This window comes from Notechis scutatus, chromosome 1 (genome assembly GCF_049901735.1).
Source record: "Notechis scutatus isolate UNSWTSFEM ecotype Mainland chromosome 1, rNotScu1.2, whole genome shotgun sequence".
NCBI lineage: Eukaryota > Metazoa > Chordata > Lepidosauria > Squamata > Elapidae > Notechis > Notechis scutatus.
The window spans coordinates 270307171-270332987 of NC_142009.1; the positions used below are offsets into that span (position 1 = coordinate 270307171).

Consider the following 25817-nt stretch of genomic DNA (forward strand, 5'->3'; position numbering starts at 1 on the left):
GAGGTCTGTAGGGGGTGTGCATAAGCACACCAACGTGCCTACCATCCCTGTCCTATTGTGTTTTTTTTCTTATTCGTATCCATTTCATGTATTCATAACCATGTTTATATACTGCTCAAAAAAATAAGGGAACACAAAAATAAGACATCCTAGATCTGAATGAATGAAATATTCTTATTAAATACTTTGTTCATTTCATAGTTGAATGTGCTGACAACAAAATCACACAAAAACTATCAATGGAAATCAAATTTAGCAACCTGTGGAGGTCTGGATTTGGAGTTACACTCAAAATTAAAGTGGAAAAAAACACTACAGGTTGATCCAACTTTGATGTAATGTCCTTAAAACAAGTCAAAATGAGGCTCAGTAGTGTGTGTGGCCTCCACATGCCTGTGTGACCTCCCTACAACGCCTGGGCATGCTCCTGATGAGGTGGCGGATGGTCTCCTGAGGGATCTCCTCCCATACCTGGACTAAAGCATCCCCCATCTCCTGGACGGTCTGTGGTGCAACGTGGAGTTGGTGGATGGAGCGAGACATGATATCCCAGATGTGCTCAATTGGATTCAGGTCTGGGGAATGGGTGGGCCAGTCCATAGCATCAATGCCTTCGTCTTGCAGGAACTGCTGACACACTCCAGCCACATGAGGTCTAGCATTGTCGTGCATTAGGAAGAACCCAGGGCCAACCGCACCAGCATATGGTCTCACAAGGGGTCTGAGGATCTCATCTCGGTACCTAATGGCAGTCAGGCTACCTTTGGCGAGCACATGGGGGGCTCTGTGGCCCCCTAAAGAAATGCCACTCCACATCATTACTGACCCACTGCCAAACCGGTCATGCTGAAGGATGTAGCAGGCAGCAGAACGTTCTCCACGGCATCTCCAGACCCCGTCATGTCTGTCACACGTGCTCAGTGTGAACCTGCTTTCATCTGTGAAGAGCACAGGGCACCAGTGGCGAATTTGCCAATCTTGGTGTTCTCTGGCAAATGCCAAACGTCCTGCACGGTGTTGGGCTGTAAGCACAAACCCCACCTGTGGATGTCGGGCCCTCATACCACCCTCATGGAGTCTATTTCTGACTGTTTGAGCAGCCAGATGTACATTTGTGGCCTGCTGGAGGTCATTTTGCAGGGCTCTGGCAGTGCTCCTCCTGTCCCTCCTTGCACAAAGGCGGAGGTAGCGGTCCTGATGCTGGGCTGTTGCCCTCCTCCACGTCTCCTGATGTACTGGCCTGTCTCCTGGTAGCGCCTCCATGTTCTGGACACTACGCTGACAGACACAGCAAACCTTGTTGCCACAGCTCGCATTGATGTGCCATCCTGGATGAGCTGCACTACCTGAGCCACTTGTGTGGGTTGTAGACTCCGTCTCATGCTACCACTAGGGTGAAAGCACCACCAGCATTCAAAAATGACCAAACCATCAGCCAGAAAGCATAGGAACTGAGAAGTGGTCTGTGGTCACCACCTGCAGAACCACTCCTTTATTGGGGATGTCTTGCTAACTGCCTATGCTTCCCACCTGTTGTCTATTCCATTTGCACAAACAGCATGTGAAATTGATTGTCAATCATGTTGCTACCTAAGTAGACAGTTTGATTTCACAGAAGTGTGATTGACTTGGAGTTATATTGTGTTGTTTAAGTGTTCCCTTTATTTTTTTGAGCAGTGTACTTATACCTGTTATCTAATAATTGCTTGACAAAATAAAATAAATAAAGAAAATAAAAATAAACATTTTAATAGCTCTGGTTTACCTTTTGTGTTTTATATCTATCCTCCTTTTCCTCCTCTTCCTTTGAATTTATATCTTACTTTTAAAGGTTGTCATATATATGTATGTATTACACTTGGTAAACTTTCCAGAACTGTTCAAGGAGAGGAGGCATATAAATGCAAGTAGTCCTCCACTTACAACCACCATTGAGCCCAAAGTTTCCACTCCTAAGTGAGACAGTTGTTAAGTGAATTACTGCAGTTGTTAAATGAGTCACTACAGTTGTTAAGTTAGTAACACAGTTGTAAAGTGAATCTGGCTTCTCCATCGACTTTGCTTGTCAGAAGGTCGCAAAAGATGATCACATGATCTTGGGACACTGCAACTGTCATAAATATGAGTCAGTTGCCAAGCCTCCAAATTTTGATCACATGACCATGGGGATGCTACAGAGATCATAAGTGTGAAAAAACAGTCATAAGTCACTTTTTTCAAGGCCATTATAACCTTGAACAGTCACTAAATGAATAATTGAAAGTCGAGGACTACCTGTATAATAAACATTAGTGGGATCTTGATCTACTGTGACTCGAGGCTGATACTTTCTTAGTCCTTTGACATTTCAGTTTTTAATTTAAGATACTGGTCACTTATTAAATTATGAAAAGAGTTTATTAAATTATTAAATGTTAGTAGAAGTTATAAAAGATATAATTCTGCTTATTTGGGAATTGATTCTAAAAACCAGAAGTTCCCAGTATGTTTTGATTGATGGCTTTCTCTGGAATTTAGAGTGCCTATTGTGGGACTCTTGACTTCCATTTTAGAGGACTGTGGGAACCTTAACTGCAGAATGCAGAAAGAAAGAAAATTAAAGACCACTCCAGTCCTCCAAATGGGAAAGGCATGAATTTGAGGCAAAACCATCAAAATACTGAACCCTAACTTGATCTGCTTGGTATAAAGGGACAGAAGGAAATTCTGGAAGGATTTTAATATTTTGTTATTCATAACAATGAAGTAGCATTCCTGTAATCCTTGCAATGTCTGTTTCCTGACCTCGCTAGTCAGGATAGATAGTCACCTATTCACAAAACAATGCCATAGTAGCTATGATCATAGAATATTAATATCCTAGAATCGCAGGCCAGAGATCAGTACTGGCTGCAGCCCAGGGGTTGGGGAGTCCTGTCCTAGAACATGAATTAATTAAAACTAAAGATAACGTTATGTAAGAACCTGAGTGCATATACAATATAGACATTATTTTACCATCTTCCTGTTATTTTTCTTACTTTACAGGTTTCTGATTACTTTCTGAATATGTGAAATGTGCACATTTTGTATTGTTGCTAATGACTCATTTCACCAATCTGCCTATTCAGTATGAATATTTTTTGGAATGGTTAGGAAGAAAAATTAGATCATGTGGGAATGTGATTGTATAAAAGAAAAAGGAATTCCCATCAATTGTGATATTGCCTCTTATATGTAATTGTGACATTATAGCAATAAAGAGTAAATATTTTTACTCTTGTGTTAAGATACAGCTTTTGGATATTTTGGCAAGAAATGCTTTTACTTTACCATTTTTTTTTTATAATCTCAAAGGTTGATTTTGAGTCTCTTTTTTTAACAGGTCAATAATGACAGATCTGTTCTATCTCAGTCAAACTGATGGAGCAGGTGCTTGGCGAGAAAAAGAAGCCAAAGATTTGACAGAGCTAGTGCAGAGGAGAATAACTTATCTGCAGGTAACAGTTCTGGGGAAAGACTATACAGGTGGTCCTTGACCTACAACCACAACTGAGCCTAAAATTTATGTTGCTAAGTGAGAAATTTGTTAAGTGAGTTTTGCCCCATTTTATGATTTTTCTTGTCACAGTTGTCAAGTGAATCACCGTGGTTGTTAAATTAGTAACACGGTTGTTAAGTGAACCTGGCATCCCTATTGAGATGTGACCACATCGCTGTTGGACATTGCAATGGTCATAAGTATGAAACATCTGAATTTTGATCATATGATCATGGGGATGCTGCAAAGATCATAACTGAAAAGCAGTCATAATCACTTTTTTCAGTACCGTTGTAACTTTGAATGGTTACTAAATGAACTGTTGTAAGTCAAGGATTACATGTATAGGACAATATAATAATATATTCAAAACTTACGTATTTAGAAAGAGGAACCCCATTCAGTAAATAAAATAATATACTTTATTGGTGAAATAACTTTCTCTGTTCCTACTTCCTCCTGTGTCCAATCAGCTCAAAAGTTTTGGGGAACTCATCAGAGAAGTGTCAGGGTATAAATGTAACTAGGGAAGAGAAAGGAGATGTCCCCATTGTGTGACTAGAAGCCCAATTCTGTATTGGATAGAATCTGATATTTGGTTAAAGGGTGCTCATTTTTTTGCATTTCCAGTCCTTTAGGTAATAAAAATCAATATATTATTCTCCATTGTGGTGGAGATAGCATCCAGGATTGGGTTATCAGTCGCTGCTTGCTGATTGGACTGAGTCTGCCAGATCACTCCCCTGTTGCTAAGGGTGCCCCAGAAATTGACTCAATCAGCTAGCTGGACAACATGTATTCTTTTGCTCCTACAAAATCTCAAATCTATAGAACATGAGGCCTAAATTAGTCAAAAAACAATCCTGTATGTTATTTCCTTGGCAGCCGGACTGGTCTACTACTTAGGCGGCTGTCAAAATGGAACAAAGATCGGTCGGGGCTTTGGCCCAGACCATCTGACAACGGATCAGCTGAGGGCCGATCTGCACCGATTGTGAGGTATTTCACAGAGGTGTGTTAGACTAAACATCCACACCGTTCCCCTTGTTTGGCTTGGGAGGGCTTTTGGCGGCTTCAAACGGTCGCCTCAGGAGCCTGCAGTTACCGTGGCAGCACTTTAAACAGGGCTGAAGACCAGCTGTAGATAAAGATCACAATTAACGGCCAGATCTTCTCCATGGTAACTGGCCTGCGTGAGTTTTCTCCACGTCCTTAGAACCACAGGGCAATAATTCCTGAGCAAGATTGAGCATTGGTTAAGATGGCGGATTCCACCCAATGCTAGCTGCGTGAACAGGAGAGTGGAGGAAACGGCTCGTAGGCCATCACTCTCTCTAAGTCCTGCAGCCCCAAATATTTCAGCCTCCTCTGCAAGCCCCAAGCCAAGGGATAGAGTTGCAGGGGCTCGAAAGAGCTCCAAGGCAGCTGAGCAGGATGAACGCCGCAGGGATAAAGCACTAGACAGACTGTGGGATAAGGGACAAAAAGTGGCCCAAAAGAGCTCAGAAATTGCACCTAACAGCTCCATGACAGATTCCCACCAAAACGAGAAACGACCGTTACATAGAGGAGCCAAGTCTCTTCAATCTGACAGGAGTGTTTTATCAGAAGTGGCCACTGAGGGAGCTGAAGAGCAGGATCTGATGCAAGATTCCATTGAAGGCTCTGAAGTTAGAAGTTCCTTTTCTGTCTGCCCAGCAACAGTCAACTGCCCATAGAACCAGAGTGGCCTCTGAGGCTACCTTTACTCCCACGTCAGCAGGACTTCATCCTGCAGTGGGACAAGAGCCTGAATTCCAATTTAACATGCAGACTCTGTTCGCTGAGGCAGTGAAGCAGGGTGTATCAGCTATGGTTCAGGAGCCAACAGATCCTTCTGAAGACCCCAATGACCCATTGTTTTTGGAAAAGACCATAGCGGCAGATATCATCCCTGCACCAAAGATGTTCACAGTCATCCAAAGGCAGTGGTCTTCTCTTGGCCTTCCTACCTGGACAGAAGGATGTTCAATGTGGGAGATGATCTCTCCAAAGCCCTGGAAGTGCCCACTGTGGACGCCCCAGTAGCAGCCCTACAATCCAACTCTGACATTCCTGGGGAGCCTGAGGGCTCGTTAAAGGCAGAGGACAAGAGGGCCGAATAAACGTGGCAGAGAATGCATCAGTCAGCAGCATGGGTTGTGAAGGCCTCCATGGCTGCATCCTTTTTCAACAGGGCATCTCTCATCTGGCTACAAGAGCTGCAAGAGAGAATTCCACTTGAGGATTTCAGGTCATACCAGCATATAAATAAGCTCCTAGCAGCTGTGGAGTTCTCAGCTGATGCCACCCTCAGTGCAGCCAGATTTGCCTCTAAGGTGATAGGATTGGCTATAGCCTCTTGCCGCCTGCTCTGGCTCAGGCAATGTGACATGAGTGGAGGTTGGCCACTGCCCCCTTTAAGGGAGAAAAATTGTTTAGAGAAGCCCTGGACAAGGTGCTTGTGGACTCCAAAGCCAAGGGGAAGATCTTACCTTCCAGATCCAGAAGGGATGACTTCCAATCGATGCCTTATTTCAGAGATCCCTACTATAGGACACCCGAAGCTGCAGGGGGGGTTTTCTAGACCCCAGAGGCCTTTCATCCCCAGGCAGGATCAATCTCAGGACAGGACAGGTAGAAATCGCCCGCTTAATATCAAGCAACCCTTTTGAGGGGCTGGGGGTCGTCCCTTCCGACACCCCAGATAAATCTGATGTCAACCCTCCCATTGTTTGCCAGGTGTTGGGAGGAAGTAACCACAGACTCCTCATTCCCGGAGACAGTCTGATCGGGCCTTTCTCTAGAGTTCCACTCTATACCCCCAAGATTTTTCATTCGTTGTCCTGTTTCTAAAAACACAGAGAGAAAGGCCCTCATGGAAACAGCTATTCAGCACCTGCTGGAGATCCAGGCTATTCAGCTTGTGCCTGAGGACCAACAGAGTATGGGATTTTATTCCTTCTTGTTTGTAAACCCAAAGGCCTCTGGGGAATGGAGGGCAATTCTGGATTTGAAGCATCTTAACCGCTGGGTAAAATACAGGTGTTTTAAGATGCACTCTGTCCAGTCTATTCTGGAGGGAATTAGGGAAGGGGATTTCCTTCATAGATTTAACTGAGGCCTACTTTCATGTTCCCATTCTTCTGGCCCATAGACAATTCCTCAGGTTCTGCTATGACGGGAGGCATCTTCAGTACAGGGCTTTGCCCTTTCGGCTTTCATTTGCTCCCAGAACATTTATGAAGCTATTGGCAGCTCTGGCAGCCCACCTTAGGTCCATTCCAGTCAGAGTCCAGTGCTATCTGGTTGATATACTGGTCCAGTCATCCTCCCCATCAGCAGAGGATTTGGAGCTCACCATTCAGGTGCTCCAGGAGCTTGGCTCAGTGAGGCCAAGAGTCACTTCATTCCTACCAATAGTTTGCTCCATCTGGGAGCTGTAATAGATACCATTTCCTGCAGGGTGTCCTTGCCCCAGGAGCGTCAGGAGAGTATCAGGGAGTTAATTGGGCAAGTAAAATCTAAGAACAGGGTGCCCCTGGCTACACTTTCTAAACTCCTGGGTAAGATGATATTGTGCATTAATATAGTACCCTGGGCTAGATTGCATGCCAGGTCACTCCAATGGTTTCTTCTTCCATATCAGAGGACAGGTCAGATTAACTCCACAAGTCATTAAGTCCTTGCGATGGTGGTCATTTGAGGCCCTTAGTGCTCTTATTCAAGGACCCTGACAGGCTGGTGCTAACCACGTATGCCAGCCTTTATGGCTGGGGAGCCCATCTCCAATCCAGGATGGTGCAGGGACAATGGTCCCGGGGACAATGGTCCCAGATTTGAGCCACAATATTAATTGGCTAGAACTTAGGGTGGTCCATCTGGCCCTGAGGCAATTAGAAAACACAGTCTCAGATAGGGACATCCTGGTCTTAACTGACAATGTGTCAACCAAGGCACATATAAACCACCAAGGGGGAACACATTCAAGGCCACTGATGCTGGAAGCAGAACGGCTCTGTCTATGGGCAGAGGACCAGGTATCGCTCTGAGCTGAGCACATTGCAGGCATGACCAGTGTTTAGGCTGACTGGCTTAGCAGAACCACCATAGACCACGCAGAGTGGCGCTTGCACCCCACTTTGTTTCAGGAGCTATCGGAGCGCTTCAGACTGCCAGCAGTAGATCTCTTCGCCTCTCAGGACAACACGCAACTTCCAAGATTCTACTCCAGGTTTGCGATTCCGGGGGTGGAGGGGACAGGCGCCTTACGCAGTCCTTGGCTGAGGGAGTTTCTCTATGCCTTTCCTCCTCTGCCCCTGATCCCAAGGGTGATTCAGAAACTTTTTTGGGAAAGAGCAGAACTCATACTTATGGCTCCTCATTGGCTCAGTAGGCCCTGGTTTGCGGACTTAGTAAACCTATCTGTGTCCCACCCTTGGAGGTGGACAGAGTGTCTCTCAGCCAGGGACCAGTTTTACATCTGGAACTCCAGTGGCTTCAATTGACCATTTGGAGATTGAGTGGGGATCTCTGATCCGGGACCATTACTTCTCCAAGGTGATACAAACTATTCAAGCCTCTAGGAGACCCTCCACCAATTGCATCTATGATGCAACCTGGAAGGCTTTCTGCAAATGGTGCTCTAGATCTGAGAGGGACTCCACAGAGACCTCGGTTGCCCAGGTGCTGGACTTTCTTCAAGATGGCCTTGACAAGGGCTTATCACCCAACATGTTGTGGAGGCAGGTGGCAGCCTTGTCTTCTGTGCTCTCCTTAGGGAGAGCAGAATCCCTATCTAGACATCCCATGGTCCACAGTTTTTGAAGGGGGTTACAAACCTGAGGCCTCCAGTGGTTCATCGCTATCCGACATGGGACCTCTCTAAAGTACTGCAGTCACTGTCTGAGGCCCCATTTGAACCACTGAGATCTACTTCCCTACAATTTTTGTCTTGCAAGGTGGTCTTCCTAGTAGCAATCACCTCTGCCAGAAGGATTTCGGACTTGGCTGCCTTATTGGTCAGGAAGGACCTTTGTGTGTTTCACACCGAGTTGTGTTAACACTAGACTCTTCATTCGTGCAAAGGTGAACTCTTGGTTCCACAGAGCCCAGGAACTAATTGTGCCTGATTTTTGTCTGCATCCTGTACATTCTTTAGAAAAAAAGATGGTACCCTCTTGACGTTTGAAGGGCTCTGCGTATTTATGTTAAGCGAACCTCTCCCTTCCGGAGGTCTGAATCCCTCTTTATTTCTTTCCAACCTTCTACTATGGGTTGCAAAGTTATTCCAACAACTGTGGGGAGATGGATAAGACTATGTATATCAAAGCCTACTAATCCCAAGATCTTGCAGTTCCTCCAAGGATGCCCATTCGATGAGAAGTGCGGCCACGGTGGCGGCATGGGCCACTCAGGCCTTTCTTAAGGAGGTTTGCAGGGCAGCAACCTGGGCATCACCTTCTCCATTCATCAAACACTATAAGCTGGACTCTTTTGCATCTGTGGAGGCATCTTTGGATGGAGAGTTCTTCAAAAGGTCCACCCTCTCTAGGGGATTTGGACTGCACTAGGCCCACCTGTAGGACAGCCAGCTTTGGTATGTCCCAATCCTGGATTCTCTCTCCACCACAATGGAGAAAGGTCATTGGTTCTTACCTGATATGACCTTTCTCTTTCGGTGGAGATAGCATCCAGACCCACCCATTCCGAATTCAGTGGAGCATGTTATTACAGCAAGAAAACACGTCAGTCTGTCACTATTCCTTCGCCAATTTCTGGGGCACCCTTAGCAACAGGGAGTGTCCTCAAAGATCTGACAGACCCAGTCCAATCAGCAAGCAGCGACTGATAACCCAATCCTGGATGCTAGGTCGTATCATGTAAGAACCAACAACCCACCTGATTCCTCAAGCCTTTATTCTATTATTACTTAATCTAAAAAAGTGTCATTTTATAAAGTTCTGAAGCAACTCTAGAAACTTGTGTACACAAAGTTGTTTATGAATGAATAAACATGACTGGAAACCAAAAAATGAGTGTCTTTTAACCAAATATCAGATTTTGTAGAAGAGAACAAGTTCTTACTTATTCTTTATTGACAAAGAGTATATTATTTCATCAAGTAGGGTTGTGCAGTGCTTTGGATTCAGTTTCAGGGAGATGTTTTTAGAGGTAGCATCTACCTGTGTTACCCTAAATCAGCCAAACATTTTAATGAATAGCATGACTGCAGCAGAAAACTGTTTGATTCTAGGAAAAAATGCATTTGCTTTAAAGGTTTGCAAAGAGGGGCTTGTTTCAAGTTTCTACATGCTCAGAAATACTTTTTTTAATTGTACCCAAAACACTGCAGAGCACTATTATTAGATATTCCATGTTTGATTACATTTGATTACATCATGAAATTTATTCATTCCTTGGGAAGGTTCTGGAATTCATAGTACTAAAGAAAGCTTCATTTAATTATTTCTGAGTATTTAGCATTCATGTGAATGTTTATGAAATAGTGCTGGTATTTGTCTTAGATTTTCACAGTGACTTTCCCAGGTTAAATTACCTTTTTCACATTTTTTCTGTAAATCTCAAACAATTCAGGAACCACTTACGTTTTAGATGAATTCAGATAATTTAATTGGTAACTAAGCATTTTATTCCTAGCATATTCATATCTCCAGTTTTAGTTTTTTAATAATTTATAAATACATCATAAGAATTGGAGGTGAACACAGATAAAGATTATCCTAAGAACCTTCGTATTTAAGGAACATATAAATTTAATAATAATAAATGAATAAAATATCCTAAAGCAAATACATAACAGATGTCAAGGCTTCCTGTGAAATGATATTTAAAAAAAAGATTGGAATAAATAAAGAGATTTTAAGATAACATTATTAATATCTGTATTTATTCCAAGGGCAAAATGGCACTGCAATCTGTGAAAGTTAAACATAACTGTATGTCTTTCAGACAACCTCAGTGCAGGGACAAAATAAGTTCCAAAGCACTTTTTTTTCTTTGTTATCACATAACAGAGCAATAAATTCAGAGGGAAAATAAATAGCATTAATTTTTAAAAAAGAACTAACAGTGTGGCATTTTCCAGGCAAATATATGGTATCTGTTCATTTTTTGCTCATATTTATTTCAAAAAAAGTTCCAGTCCATTTTTTTTTTTTTACTTTCCTTTTATTCTTCATAGAATCCCAAGGATTGTAGCAAAGCCAAGAAACTAGTATGCAATATCAATAAAGGATGTGGTTATGGCTGTCAACTTCATCACGTGGTCTATTGCTTCATGATAGCATATGGCACTGAAAGGACACTGATTTTGGAATCTCAGAATTGGCGATATGCAACTGGAGGCTGGGAGACTGTTTTTCGGCCAGTGAGTGAAACATGTACTGATAGATCAGGAAGTACTACAGGGCATTGGTCAGGTATGTATCATTGACTTATAGTTATCTCTTTTTATAATAGGTTAAGAGAAAAAAATAATTGTCAACCATTTCAGTAATAAAGAACATTGAGGAAAGCATTATACATCTTTATTGTAGTTGTAAAGTATCAGCTGTTTTTATTTTGAAATAAAGAATTAGAAATTGAAAATATTATTATTCACTGCACAGTCAGCCAGATGTTCAGACTGGGTTTGGCATTTTTGTCTACCTATCGAATCATTACCAAGGACCTGGGATAAGCAAATCTGGATGTTTGATGGTGTTTCAGATCTCGCCGCAGGATGGAAGCTGTTCCAAGTAATCTGCCTTCTGCAATTGACTCATGGCAAATTTGTCAATGCCTATGGTATTCAGGTGGTGCTCCAGTTGTTTTGGGACTGCACCCAAGACACCTATTACTATTGATACTACCCTTGCTTGCTTTTGCCATAGTCGTTCTATGGCCAGTACATTAAAAAAATAGCAGGGAAAGCAGATAATAACCTGGCAATGGCTAAGAGCAGGAAAGTTAAAAAAAGAGATTGAGGGATTAATTCTGGCTGTGCAAGACCAAGCCGTAAGGACAAATATATACAAAGCCAGAATTGAGAAGACAGGAACAGACAGTAAGTGCTGCCTATGCATAGAAGCGGAAGAAACAGTGAACTGCCTGGTAAGCTGCTACAAGAAGACTGCACAAACTGACTACAAGCAGCAGCATGACAAAGTAGCAACAATGGTGCATTGGAAGATCTGCAAGAAATATCATTTGTCTGTAAGCAAGAACTGGTGGGACCATAAAATACAAAAAGAAAATGAAAAAGTTAAATTGCTCTGGGACTTCAGAATCCAGACAGACAACCACCTGCCACATAACACCCCAGACGTAGATAAGAAAGACAAAAAGTATTATTATTATTATTATTATTATTATTATTATTATTATTATTATTATTATTATTATTATTATTATTATTATTATTATTATTATTTATAGGTGTTTATCTTATGCTTTTATTGGTTGAGTAGATAAGTTTATCAGAGGTGCAGGTGAATAATAGCAGTAGCACTTGGACTTATATACTGCTTGACAGCCCTTCTAAGCAGTTTACAGAGTCAGCATATTTTTAATATGCACAGATGACATACCAATTTCTCAGATAAAGATGCAGTTGGTTTTAGGAGTAGCAGATAGATATTGCCATGCAATCTGAAGCCCCCTTTTGCCTTTGAATCTAAAGTGGTGTACAACACATCCAGTTCTGTTATTGACTGGAAGCTCATTATGCATACAATAAAATGTAAAAGAGCACAATATTATTTTTTTTCATTTTTGATCCAAGTTAAAGAACTCTTTATTTGATAAAACTCTTTATTTGATATACCTTTTTCAAATGTTGTTTGTACATATGAATATGTTATGCTTTTTTTCACTTCTTCCAGCATGCAACATGTAATGAACAAGTACTCTTCCGTTGGCTTTCGGGAGCCATTGTAAGAGAATGAAAAGGATTTCATAACATTATAAATGTTCTGTCTACAGCATTTAAATGTCCTGCAAAATTAATAGATTATGTCCCAGTAGTCTATATAAGGCTTTTGGTTAGGAATGATTAAAAATAATTGACTGTCTTATGGGGATATCTCATAAAAGTAAAGGTGTGTGCAGGCTGCTGTTCTAATTTTGGTATTTTGGATAAACTGAGGAAGTTTTCATTATTGTTCTGAAAATAAGATGTATTATGCCTCTGAATATTTTGACTGATAACTATCTGTATTATCAATAGCATTTAGGATAATCTTCAGTATTCTTTTTAGTATTATTGAATAGAAGGATTTATTTGCTACAGTTCAAAATGCATTCAAATTGAGAGACTTTCTAATACTTCTTTATTGAAAACAAAATTTAGTAAGAACATTGAGGGTTCAAACTATATAAAGCTGTTTTATATATCTTCTTCCTAGCATTCCTACTATATTGCAGAGTCTGCTGTTTTATACCATATATAAAGAGCTTTAAAATAATAACGATAATAACAACAATAACAATAACAATAATAACAATAACAATAATTTATTTATTTATAAGTCATCCATCTCCCGGCAACAACTGTTTATAGTTGTTAAAAATATTTAATTAGAATAGAGCTGGAAGGGAGCTTCTAGTCTAACCACCTGCTCAAGCAGGAGACCCTATACCATTTCAGACAGGTGGCTGTCCAGTTTTTTCTTAAAAACCTTCAGTGATGAAGCATCTACAACTTCTAAAGGCAAGCTGTTCACTAGTTAATTGTCCTCACTGTTAAGTTTCTCTTTAACTCCAGGTTGATTCTCTCCTTGATTAGTTTCCATCCATTGTTTCTTGTCTTACCTTCTGGTGCTTTGGAAAATAAGTTGACCCTCTCTTCCTTGTGGCAGCCCCTCCAATACTGGAATACTGCTATCATGTCACCCCTAGTTCTTCTTTTGTATAGACTGGGCATACCCATTTCCTGCAACAGTTTTTCATATGTTTTTTGTCTCCAGGTCCTTAATCATCTTAGTTACTCTTTGCACTTTTTCCAAAGTCTCAACATATTTTTTGTAATATGGTGACCAAAATTGGATGGAGTATTCTAGGTGTGGTGTTACTAAGGAATTTATAAAACAGTACTAATACTTCACATGATTTTGATTCTATGCCTTGGTTTGCTAATACAAACCAAGAATTGTATTGGCTTTTTTGGCTGCCACCGCACACTGCTGGCTGATGTTTAAGTGATCATCTATCCACTAGGTTTCCAAAGTCCTAGGTCCTTTATTTATTTCAAATTAAAGAATTCAAAAAACTCACAAAATCCGCATAAAACAAAACAGCATAAAACAAAAGAACAACAATTTTGTTTAGGAGAGGAATGAAAAGCAAGAAAGGGGCATCTATCACTTTTGTCAAAGGCCTGGCGGAAGAGCCAGGTCTTCAGTGCCCTTTTGCGGTACTAGTAGGAAGATGCTGTTTGAATAATTGTAGCAACCAGTTTAGTAAGGATTAGAGTTGATCTCCTGATTAGGAGAGATCTGTAATCATTTTCAACAGTTTCTCCTCCCCACTCCACTACTGCAATCTAGACCCCTCCTTACTGCTCTGGAGGCTTACTAGGTTTCCTGGAACACAGAAAAATGCACTTATTGGAAATTGCTGCTCCATGTCCTTTCTTTAGGGATAAGTCCATGCTGTACGCCAAACTCTATATTCAAGAGGATCCAGCCCAGGGGTGGTATTCAGCAGGTTCTGACCAGTTCTGGAGAACCTGTCTGGAGTGCAGAATTGCTAAATATAATTAGCAATTACTATAAACAAAAAGTTCTCATTTTTAATGTTCCATTATAATAAAAAAAAAAATCTAACCATGATCAAATTTCCCTTGCAATTTCATTAGCAAAATAGTAGAAGGTAATCATGTGTATTACTAGATAGCTGACTAAAAACAATTGCATTGCTGAAATTTGAAACATACATTTTAATAGAGACGTAAATATGCCTATATTTTAGTTAGATTGTTTACTGTTGTTAACAAAAGGAGAGAACTAGCAGTCCCAGAACATTCTTTATTCCTCAAATCAAAAGAAAACAGATTATTTATAGTTTATAATCATCTGTTTTGAACCAGCTTGTAGTTTTTAAGAAATCCTCTGAAACAATACTTTTTTGAACTGGTTTTCAGGTTTGTTTTCAGGTTGGGTTCCATTCCTTGAATTAGACTGCAGGATCCACCAAATGAAAAGCATCAGCACATGTAAAGGTAGCAATATCAGTATATCAGTTTTACTAAGCTATCAGAGATCTGGTTGAATTTGATGAAATGAAGGGGAAAGAAAAAACACTTAATTGGAAATGATTATTTTTCAGTATTATTCCAAAAACATAACATACGAAATAACGTATTGCTTATATTCTAATCCCATGTTATTTTACGATTATGTATATATGAAGAGCATATAATATTTGCTATTAGGAATAAATTTTATTCTAGCTGCTTCCTATTGACATAAGAACTAAATTCTACATTCTATAAACTTGCAGCTTTAATTTTTACATACGGTATAATGTCCTTCTTGAAGACAATTTTAAAAAACAGTTATTGGGATGCATAATACCTCCTTCATTATTTGCTAAGGATTCAATATTTAATCTGATACTTTTTGGTTCTGGTTTAAGCTTCTGACTTGAGCATCAAATATTAGCTATATACAGTAGTTTCTGTCTTGTTTTATCTGAGTTTTCTTATTTCCTTATAGGAGTACATTATAGGATTGTGCTATCAGTATGTTTTTTTAATGTTAAGTTAGAAAAATTTGGAAATCAACTAGTAGGTTTCTTACCTCAGGAAACTGATTTTTTTTGCTCCTACTTCAAAAATAATGTGCAGTTAACACACGACATAATTAAGCAACACAGTTCTTAAATGACTTTTACAGTTGAGGGATAGTAATGGTTTTCTACAACCGGGATCTTTGGACTTAGGGTCAACTGAAAGGCTATTTACAATTTTCCCTCTACTGAAGGGAAATTATACTGAATTTCCTGCACTGAGAAAATTTGCTGTTAGTGAGGAAAAAGCAAAGATGGTTTTCAAATTACAATCATTCATTCAGCAACTGAATGATGGTCCTCAAGTTACAACCATTCATTCAGCAACTGTTCAAAGTTGTGGCAGCACTGAATGAATGGCAACTATAAGCAGGCTCTAAAATGATGGCTGCTATAGAATCCCAGAAGTTATATGATCAAAATTCATATACTTGGCAGCCTGAGCAAATTTGTGGCTGCAGAGGTGCTTCAGCTCCACCTACTCACCTATCTCCCCCTGTTTCTGTTTTTGTGGCCATCCTGCACAGTGGCATTCCTTGGTGGCAGCACCTGACCTGAAGTTGAGACTGGGAGGCCCCCACATCTCAGCTAGCTGCACCTGCCTCCCTATTTCAATCTTCTCCATTGTCAAAGAGTGCTAACTCAAGCACCTTGCCACAACCAGCCAACCCAGTGCCATTCATTACACAAAGCCCCAGCAGCACCCATCACCCTGCGCTCCACCCCCAAGTGCCACCCTTGTCACTTTGCTCCAATCACCTTGCTGTCCTTGCCAACCTGCACTCTGCTGAACGTATCAGCCTTGCTGCTTTGTTCTCCAGTCACCCCGCTGGTGTCTGTGGAAGTGAAAGTTGTACTTCGGGGGTTGAAGAAGCTAAGAAAACAAATGAGTCATTGAACAAATTAATCCAGAGTTCTCACTCAAGGCACAAATGACATTATCATACTACAGAAGAGTATGGAGATTCAGCTCTCAGGAGAAGGCTTTAATTCTGGGAAAGGTGGCAGAAAGAAAGAATCAAATGATATTAGCAGCAAGGTAAATAGACTCTGTTACAATAGCAATAAGTGCACCATTGGAAGACTTGAAAGACCAAGTTAGAAACACGGAGAAAATCCATCTATGTCACCACTAGGAGTCAAAAAACACTTCACGGCACAAAACCAATTCTATACTAAGAAATATATAAACATTTTAACATATTGTTTCTATATTTGCTTGTAACTTGTATACTTACACAATGGCTCACAAATTTGTATTTGGTTTGGACAAAGCACCACATTTTTTCTCCAAACAACCTGTCAGAAATTATAAGGAACATTGCCTATATCATTGTCATGACTTTTTGTGGGTTCATACTTTGCCTTTGGGTGGCCTTTCTCTATTTATCTATCTCCATCACTAAATTTGAGAGTGTTGTGTATGTGTGCACGTCAGAGGTGGTATTCAGCAGGTTCTGACCAGTTCTGGAGAACCGGAACCGGTAGTTCAGAGAACCAGCAAATACCATCTCTGACTGGAGATTTTACAGTATCCTTCACCTGCCATGCGCACCAAGCCACGCCCACAGAACCGGTAGTAAAAAAAATGAATCCCACCACTAGTACACATGTGTGTGTATGTATACATACATATGTATGTACAATACACACACAGTTTCTAAATTTACTGCTGGAAGAAATAAAAAACTTACTTTTAACTGGAATATTTTGCATTATTTTTATAGAAAAACAAAATATACACAATTGAGTGCTGTGAGTTGACAGCAGTTCAGGTAATAAATTTTGCTTAATGTTGGACTTAAATAACACAGCTATTGTTGCCATAAAATTCAATTGTTTTAGTTGAGTCAACTGTATTATTAATATAAGCATCCAGTAAGAAAACAAAATTTAGTTCAAAATTCAATTTTGAATTTTCCTACCTATTGGGTAATTGAGCTTCTATAAGAAAACAAAAATAGATGATTTAATGAAGGATTCTAGGAAATAATAAAGGATAGAAACATCCAGATTTGAAGGGCTGGGGGACTGTTTTATTTCTTCCCCACAACTTCATACATCATAAAAATGTCTTTAATAAACTTGTAACATTTCAGAAGAACTGCAGGACTTAGAAACTTACAATTAATCAAAATGAATTTAAAGGCTTGCTCTTTTCTGTTCAATAAGCACTAAAATCATGAAAAAACAGTTTTCATCGAGCAAGGAAAGGAAGATACCAATCATAGAACAAAAAAAGCTGCAACCATATTGTGATAATCCTGGCCTTCAGCGAGGTATGAAATTAGCAAAAGAGAAATGAATTCAAGTCCCATTATGAGAAATTGGGGTTTATATAACTCTTTTTAGTTTTTCTGTGCCTGGTTAACATCAGTCACAGAGCAAAGGACGGGGAGCTGCCAGAATTCAAACAGGGAAAATAAATAGAGCTGTTCCCTACCCATTCATTTAGAGCAGAGTACAAGAAACAGAGATCCTGATTCATAAATCAAGGTCCTACAGGTTACAGCTCTACTCTGTAGGAAAGGATTCACGTGCAGGAAGTTCCATACTTAATTAGCAGTGTTAGCACTGGTTTTTAATCTGTGTTTTATGTGGGTATTGAATTTAATGCAAAAGTCCTGTACACATCAACTCCAGAATATTTCCTTTTGCTAGGAAAAGTGGGAAGGTGTCTTTTTGAGGAATATGTGAGTTCACTTAAAAATAGTTTTACGTGACCTAATATGTCTGTTCTAGAATATTAGCTATCTGTCTCCTAACTCTTTGAAGGACTGCTTTTCTGCAAATAAATTGTCTCTCCAATTCCACTCCTCAAAAGGTCAAGCAGGTTGTGCCTTTCTAAAGTTTCCCCAGGTTGGTTTTGCTGTTTGCACAAACATCTAGGAGACACTTTGTACTCTTCCAAATGATTTGTATGATCTTAATTAATCTGGCTTATTGCAGCGCTCATGTTGCCAATTTCCTTTTGTACCAAAAATAATTTTAAAACAAGAGTAGGTAGTGCTAATGAGTTCTGATGTCTCAGACTTTTTTCCACAGTAAGAGTGGGTTACAGAGTCTGAAGAAAATTCTCTTTATTTTCTTAATATTGTTAGAGAACTTGTGCAATGATAATTTGTGAACCACCAATCCTGGTTTGAACCTCTAAACTTTGTTATCTAATCTGGTAGTCTACATATACTTAACCGCAACATTTATCATCATCCATATAAATTTTATTTATATCTTTGTTAGATTTATATATCTCTGCCCTCTAGGAGTTGAAGGCAAGGTACATACAACCTCCTCTAATTTTTTCTCCATAATAACTCTGCCATAGATTGGACTGAGAGAGACTGACTGGACTAAAATTGTATTCTGAGCTTTTTTGTTTGTTTGCTTGCTTCTTATTTTTACTCTGCCTTTATTATTTTTATAAATAACTCCAAGCAGTGAGCAGACCTAATATTCCTTCTTACTCCTACTTTCCCCACAACAGTTGTGGTGTTGAGGAGAGTTATGTTGAGATAGAGTGATTGGCTCAAAATCACCCATCAGCCAGCTGGCTTTCATGCTTGAGTGGGACTAGAACTCACAATTTAGTCTGATGCCTTAATCACTACAGATAGTCCTTGATTTACAACAACAATTGGTACCCAAATTGTGGTTGTAATTCATTGCAGTTGTAAATTGGGGAAACCACATACCCAAACCCATTTTTTTACTCATTTTTATGGTGATCAATATGCAAATTACACAGTCATAAATCTGAATAATGTGATTATTAAGCAAATCCATTCTCCTGAATGGATGTTTTTTTTTGCTGGAAATTTTATGGTTTTTTGTAGTGGATTTTTAATGCTTTTTAAGCCACACAGAGTCACCTGTGTATGAATTGGATGGTCATATAAATTTATTTAATAAATAAATAATTGCAAATCACGGACAGATGATGGCAGGATACTGCAGCCAGTCATAAATGTGAGCCAGTTGCCATCTGCCTGAAATGCAGTCATATCATCATGAGGGTCTCTCATTTCTATGACTATCACATTTGTTCATATTCCTGTATGTATTTTGAGGCTAGGCTTTGTATATGTGTACAAAATAATCACTCCTATTCTGCCTTATGGTACCCAAGTGCATTCTGATTTACTTATATAGCATATGGCAAAAATATTAAAAAGCACATCACAATTACATTCTCAATGAGCAAATATGAAACTATTTACTGTATTTACAAATTCAATGATAAACTATTTATATCGTCAATACATGATGGAATTGCATCCAGAAACTCTCTGGGGTTTCCCTGATATGCACTCAAAGGGCACTGTTCCACAGTATGTTGCACTTTGGAGCACTACAACTACATTTTGAAGGGGAAAGATTTCCCCATTTATGGAGGAGACTAGCATACCTGCCATGTTGAGTCCTAATTCTATTGAGGATTGACCAGGTTTTATGGGTTAGATTGAATCCTGCAAAGCAGGGAATGCTGTGACACTGTGGGAGAGCAATAAAGGACCATTCTTGCATCCAAGCATGGAGCAGATTGAGTTGTTATCCAACAAGTTTCTGGCTGTCCTAATAGGTGGATATCTGGAGCAAAGCCTATTGTTTATAGCATCAGTGATATCTGAAGGGGAATATTACTAAATATTTTCTTACACTCTCCCAATAAAGTGTTTTCCATTCATAAATGTGAAGGAGTATGGCTCAAAACTGGTAACCAGAAAGTAGGGGTAGATCTTATTATGCCTAATCATCAATGTGGCAAATATTAGGGCTTTCATATATGAGCTGGAAAAATAGAGATAAGCAGTAGAAGAATTGGAGATTCCTGCATTTTTTTGTTGACACCTAGTGATTGGATATTTTCTGTCCAAATAGCCCCATGGTCTTTATCAGACTGTTGATTTCCTCTGTGCAAAGTTACTATGCAAAGAAATTAGTCATTCTAACAGATATATAGAAAGCAAAAAAAAACAACCCACCCACCTTTCAAGACAATTAAAATATGTTTGGTATTTATATTCTTTATGATTTACCTTGTAATTGTAATAACTGAAGTGGGAACATTAAATAAGAGTTACTAAACTGTTTCTGCTAACCAGAATATAATTAAAGTTTGTGTGTCTACCTTCATGTTCATCAATTGAAAGTTCCTTGTTGGAAGACTTTAATTAATTATGATTAGTAATTATTTTAATATGTTCAAAACTTACAATGGCAAAAACAATTTATATACTTACCCATTTTGAAAATAATTAAGAGCTTTATTTGTGAATTAGGTGGATTTAGCATTGTCATTGATGGTGGCGTTTTTCTATTTATATGCAACTAACCATTCATGAATATTCAAGTAACCCATTCAATCACTATACATTTTTGAGAAAAATGGATTAAATTCTGTTAAAATAATTGCCAATAATACTTGCTCTTCAAAAGCCTTTTTTCTGTTTTTAGAAAAATAACTGAACCTTATGATTTTTTTCTATCTATTTGACATTATCTACCTTTAGTTCAGATTATTTCTTGAAAGAAAATTACAGTACTATCAATCACATCAAAATGATTATGTTGTCTAATGATAAAACAGCTGGTGTAATAACTGTGTTTTGAGACCCATGCTAAAATTCCTATAGTGAGAATACACAATGTGTGCCAGTTAAGGTTGTTAAAATGCAATATTTATCTGTTAGTGAAAGTTACATTTGTACTACTTTATATTCATGTCAGAATGTATGGTCCCTATTAAAACTGATAACATGCCATTTGTTTTTTTAATTTTGCCAAGTAAAGTATTAGTAGTATATCTTAGTAAATAATTTTAGGTAGTCCCTAATAATAATAAAACAGGGGAGGAATATTACTTTTTAGAGCAAAAATAGCACGTGGGAAAGAAAGTTGACAGTTCTTTCTGCCTCTGGCATATCTAGTTACAGAATGTCACCTTTTCAGCAACGTACAGAGTACCGGTACTTGAAATGTATCTCAAGTATCAAGTACCTGTTCAAATACCAGGTACATTTCAACAACTTGAAATGAATATAGTTGGAAAATCAGTGGTACTATTAGGGCTAGTCTGCAGGGACTTTGGGGGGCTCTGTAAAACATCTTGAACAAATCTTGTCTATGTAATTTGTTCATATATTTAAATTGTATGCCATAGTCATTTTCAAAAGCATTTCAAGAGCTATGCCAAATAGTATGTACAATAAAAATAAAATTTGTCACTTTCTTGAAGCTTCAGTTCCCCTGTGCTTTTCCAAGGCACTCTAGAAACAATCTAGAAAAATACTTCTGATACTACAGTGTGCTTTTCCTTTACTTAGGCTAACCAGTCTGCTTCTTTTTAAAAGAGTGATAATAAGGCAAGCAGGATCCAGGAACAAGTGGTTAACTTTGCATGTAATTTCACCTCTCATTCAGCTGTAAATTTTTTTCTCTTGAGTAACTATAGAAGAAAGTAACCTTTGAGTTTGTATGGAATTAAAAAAGTTCTGCTTAAGTATGTTGTTATATCTTTGGGTTTTTAGCATTTTTATGCCAGGACATTGACAACATTTGTTTATTTTTATTTTATATTCTGGAAAAGGGAGGAAAGGAAATGATTTGTAAAGTTGACTTTGAAGCTTTGATTATTCTCCTGTAGATTTTGATTTTGGGATAGTTTGCACAAAGTGTGAAAATATTATTTTTTTAAACACATCATGAAATGATGTCTTATAAATGATTTATACCTCACAATTTTAAGTGATCCGTGACAATATATTCATACTAATATTATTGCTAGCTGCATTGAAGTTTTTCAGTAGAGAAGCAGTATATATGCCCATAAATCCTATTTATATGATTGTCACGAATATACATGTCAGAGGTTAAAAAATGACTGTATTTTCTTTTATATATTCTATATTGCTTTTGACTATGTGGAATAGACCATCTCTTAAGTAGACTTTTTATTTTGCACTACTGTGGTTGTATGCTGAGATGTAATGTTTGGAGACATATTTGTAAATCGTAACCCAAATATGGGTTAAGAATTTACATAAAGTCAGAAGCATTTCTGTGAAGATATTTGGCTGATAGTAAATATAAACTTTGCAGATGAATATCTCAAATAGTACTTTTTTTTCTAAAATGGAATATCATAAAACTACCAGGCACAGGGAATGAATTTAGTACATTTTACTTCAAAGCATTCTGCACCAGTGAATTTTTGCACAATGGAAATTGAGATGTAGGACAGAAATATTGCTTGATAGATTTTAATTATTTTTTCTATCAGTTTAAAAAAAACAATAGCTGTAACATAGGAATATGATTGATCCAAAACAATTTTGTATGATATGAAAAGTTCTTTGAACATAGGAAAGCATTATACAAATGCCAAAAAGTTTATCCAAGAGTATTAAAATGCTTGAATAAAAGAGCATCCTCTGAATGTTTATTCTTTGTACGTGTTGTTAATTTGCTTCAGATTGTCATCGATCTGAAAAAGATTTGGAATGAGGAAAAAAGAATCCATTCTCTCTATAGTTAAAGCGTGAAATCAGCCAATGACAGTTCAAAAAGTTTCCAAACCAAAATGGAAATTAAGAGTACTGGTTTTGAATGAAAAGTATATTTTAATAATAGAGGATTTTAGTTATCCTTACATAAATTGGTTATATTCATGCTCAGGGTATGATGAAGAAAGTAAATTTCTACATGCTCCAAATATCTGTACCTTGGAACAGTTTAAAAGCTACCATATATTCCACAGTGAAGGAATAAATCAATTAAATCCGCAAACACAGACTGAAAAAGCCTATGATGATGATAATAAATGCAAATAAGGAATTTGAGGAGTATATGGCCAAAAAAAAAAAGCCTGTAAAGGAGAACAATAATAACTTAAAATTATTCAAAGTAGAAAACTAGCTGGAGATATGGGTGTGCAATTAGACAATAAAGGAGTGAAAGGAATGCTCAAGAATGATACAGAAATTATAGAAAGACATTATGAAAATTTTGCATCTGTCTTTACTACAAAAGTATATGACAGATTTGTGAATCTACTGAAATTTTCAGGAAAGAAAATAAAACAAGTAATGTAAATTGAGTTAATGAGAAAATGTTCTTAGACATCTTGAAGGAGAATAAAGCAACAATTCACACCTTGATCACATCTACCAGAGTTATTAAACAGCTGAGATGTGAAACTGCACAAAACTTGCTATTGAAATCAAGCTCAGAACCAGTAGAATAAAAGGTTAGCAATGTGACACCAAATTTTAAAAAGGGATTCTGTGGACTTCCAGGAAATTACAGACCAATCAGTTACATGTCTGTTTCTAGCAAATTAGTAGAGATGGTAATCTGAAGAAGGATAGATACATAACAAACAAACCTGAAGGAAGATCAGCAGATCAGCAAAAGTTTTTGACTTAGTGCGACAAAGACTATGCATCCTTTGATTTAGCATTCTGAACAAACTAAACTACTGAGAAGTATTCAAAATGCAATAGTTTTAAAACTCCCAGTTTAGTATTTTCAAGGAATTCAGCTTGAAACTCAGTATGTATTCTGTATTTATCTGGGAGTAAATCTAAATGAAAGTATATGGTATTTATTGTCATAATACACAAAATCCAATCCCCACTATGAGAATTAATTATTCATCTGTCTTGATGCCAGAAAGTCAGGAAAGGTGGTGTATAAGTGTCATGGGTTCTTTTCTTAACTCGATTGACCTAGGCTCAAGAGACACAGAAAAGAACTTGGACAAGTGGTTTCTATATACTGGTTATAAGGGTAGGGGAGATATTTGTTATGATATGTACAGAATAACCCTTGAGTAACAAGGATATGCACATGGAAACTTTTATGAGAGTATATGAATAATTATTCAGCCACACACAGCTACACTGAATTGAGTTAAAGTTTACTTTAAGAAATAGCACAGTCCAATAAACAATCCAGGTCATATACGTTTTACAGTCCAAGAATATCCAATTACAAAGTCTTCTTACCAGTTGCTTTTTTCATTTACAGTAAACAAAGATATCAAAGTATAAGCACAGCAACAGAAACCTTAAATAGCAACAGAATGTAAGAGATACAGAATGTCAGAGATACAGAATGTCAAAGAGAGCAAGCCATGATCTCTAGCTCCCTCTTATGGTAGTTTGCAACACAACCAACCAATCAGAATATAGTACAAATCAACACAGTGACTTTGTCTTAAAGCTACAAACATACATTGTTGGTTTATATATTGCCAACCCAACTAATTGGTGGACAGATTCCTAACAATATTGTATTTTGTAAAAACAAACAAAAGTGATATATGAGTATTTCCTATATTCTGTTTCCATCTCTACACTATTACTATGATAATTGCTATTACAATGTTTTATTACTCTTAAATTGCTATTACAATGTTTAGACTATTACCTATTACTCTATTACCTACAGTATTACTCTATTACAGTTACCAATGCGCTATGCTCTTTACTATTACTACTAGGCATCACCATTTCTTTTTGAGCCTGTTTTGTTTTAACTCTCTTTTCTCTTGAGATTTCTTCTTTTTGTGTTAATGACCATACATCTTGTTTATGTTGTGCTTTATCTTGCGAGGCTGCTATATTGTACTTCTTTTCCTCTCTGTTGAACTATCAACTCCTTCTGAAGGAAGACACCTTCTTTCACTTGGTTGCTGTACTCCGAATGCTTGCAGCTGCAGATCTCCAAAACGTGTCTCTTTCTACACCTGTGTCAAGGTTTCAGCTTTATAAACAATTTGCTGTGCTGACATTGGAGGAAGGACTTAAAGCAGGGGTGTCAAACTCATGGTCCACAGGCTGAATGCGTCACACACTGGCCACGGCCACCCCCAGTTTAGCAAAAGGGAAAAAAAGTTGTGATACATAATGTGACAACAACATGTTGTGAGTTTGACACCCCTGGCTTAAAGGGTTGGAAAGAAAGCCGCATTAAATGCCTGCAATTTTGCTAACCAGACGGTTGTTTCACAATATGATTGTACAACAAGTGTATTAAGGTTTGGGTAATGTTCCAAGCTGTAGATTTGTATCAGAGGTGGTATTCAGCAGGTCCTGACCAGGTAGCGGAAATTTTGAGTAGTTTGGAGAACCAGCAAATACCACCTCTGACTGGCCCCGCCCCCATCTGTTCTCTGCCTCCCAAGTCTCAGCTGATCAGCTGGGTCTTCTTTTGTTGCCCTGCACAGGAGAACAGAGCTGGAAAGCAGGTTAGTGGGGTGGGGAGGGAATGGGCTTTTGCAGTAACCTTCCCCTGCCACGCCTACCAAGCCACACCGTGCCCACTAAGCCATGCCCACAGATCCGGTAGTAAAAATTTTTGAATCCCACCACTGATTTGTATAGAATCACTGTTAAAGAGACAAACAAGTTTTCACTGATTGAAAAACAGGATCAAATACAAGCTTACACATACAAGCTTTTATATGCAGCAAGAAAGAAAAATGTAT

At 38.4% G+C, this 25817-nt stretch overlaps 1 protein-coding gene across 50 annotated transcripts in view; it reads left to right on the forward strand.

Annotated features, from left to right (window-relative positions):
* FUT8 (fucosyltransferase 8) overlaps positions 1-25817 on the forward strand; it is a 150769-nt gene that overhangs the window by 112785 nt on the left and 12167 nt on the right. For 28 of the 50 annotated variants that reach the window (XM_087951505.1, XM_087951496.1, XM_087951492.1 and 25 more), the window contains 2 exons: positions 3365-3479; positions 10743-10980. In XM_087951505.1, coding sequence (XP_087807631.1) covers positions 3365-3479; positions 10743-10980 — 353 coding nt within the window. Of the gene's footprint in view, positions 1-3364; positions 3480-10742; positions 10981-14681; positions 14760-25817 lie in introns of all 50 variants that reach the window. The other 22 variants (XM_087951473.1, XM_087951468.1, XM_087951484.1 and 19 more) reach the window with 1 other exon arrangement.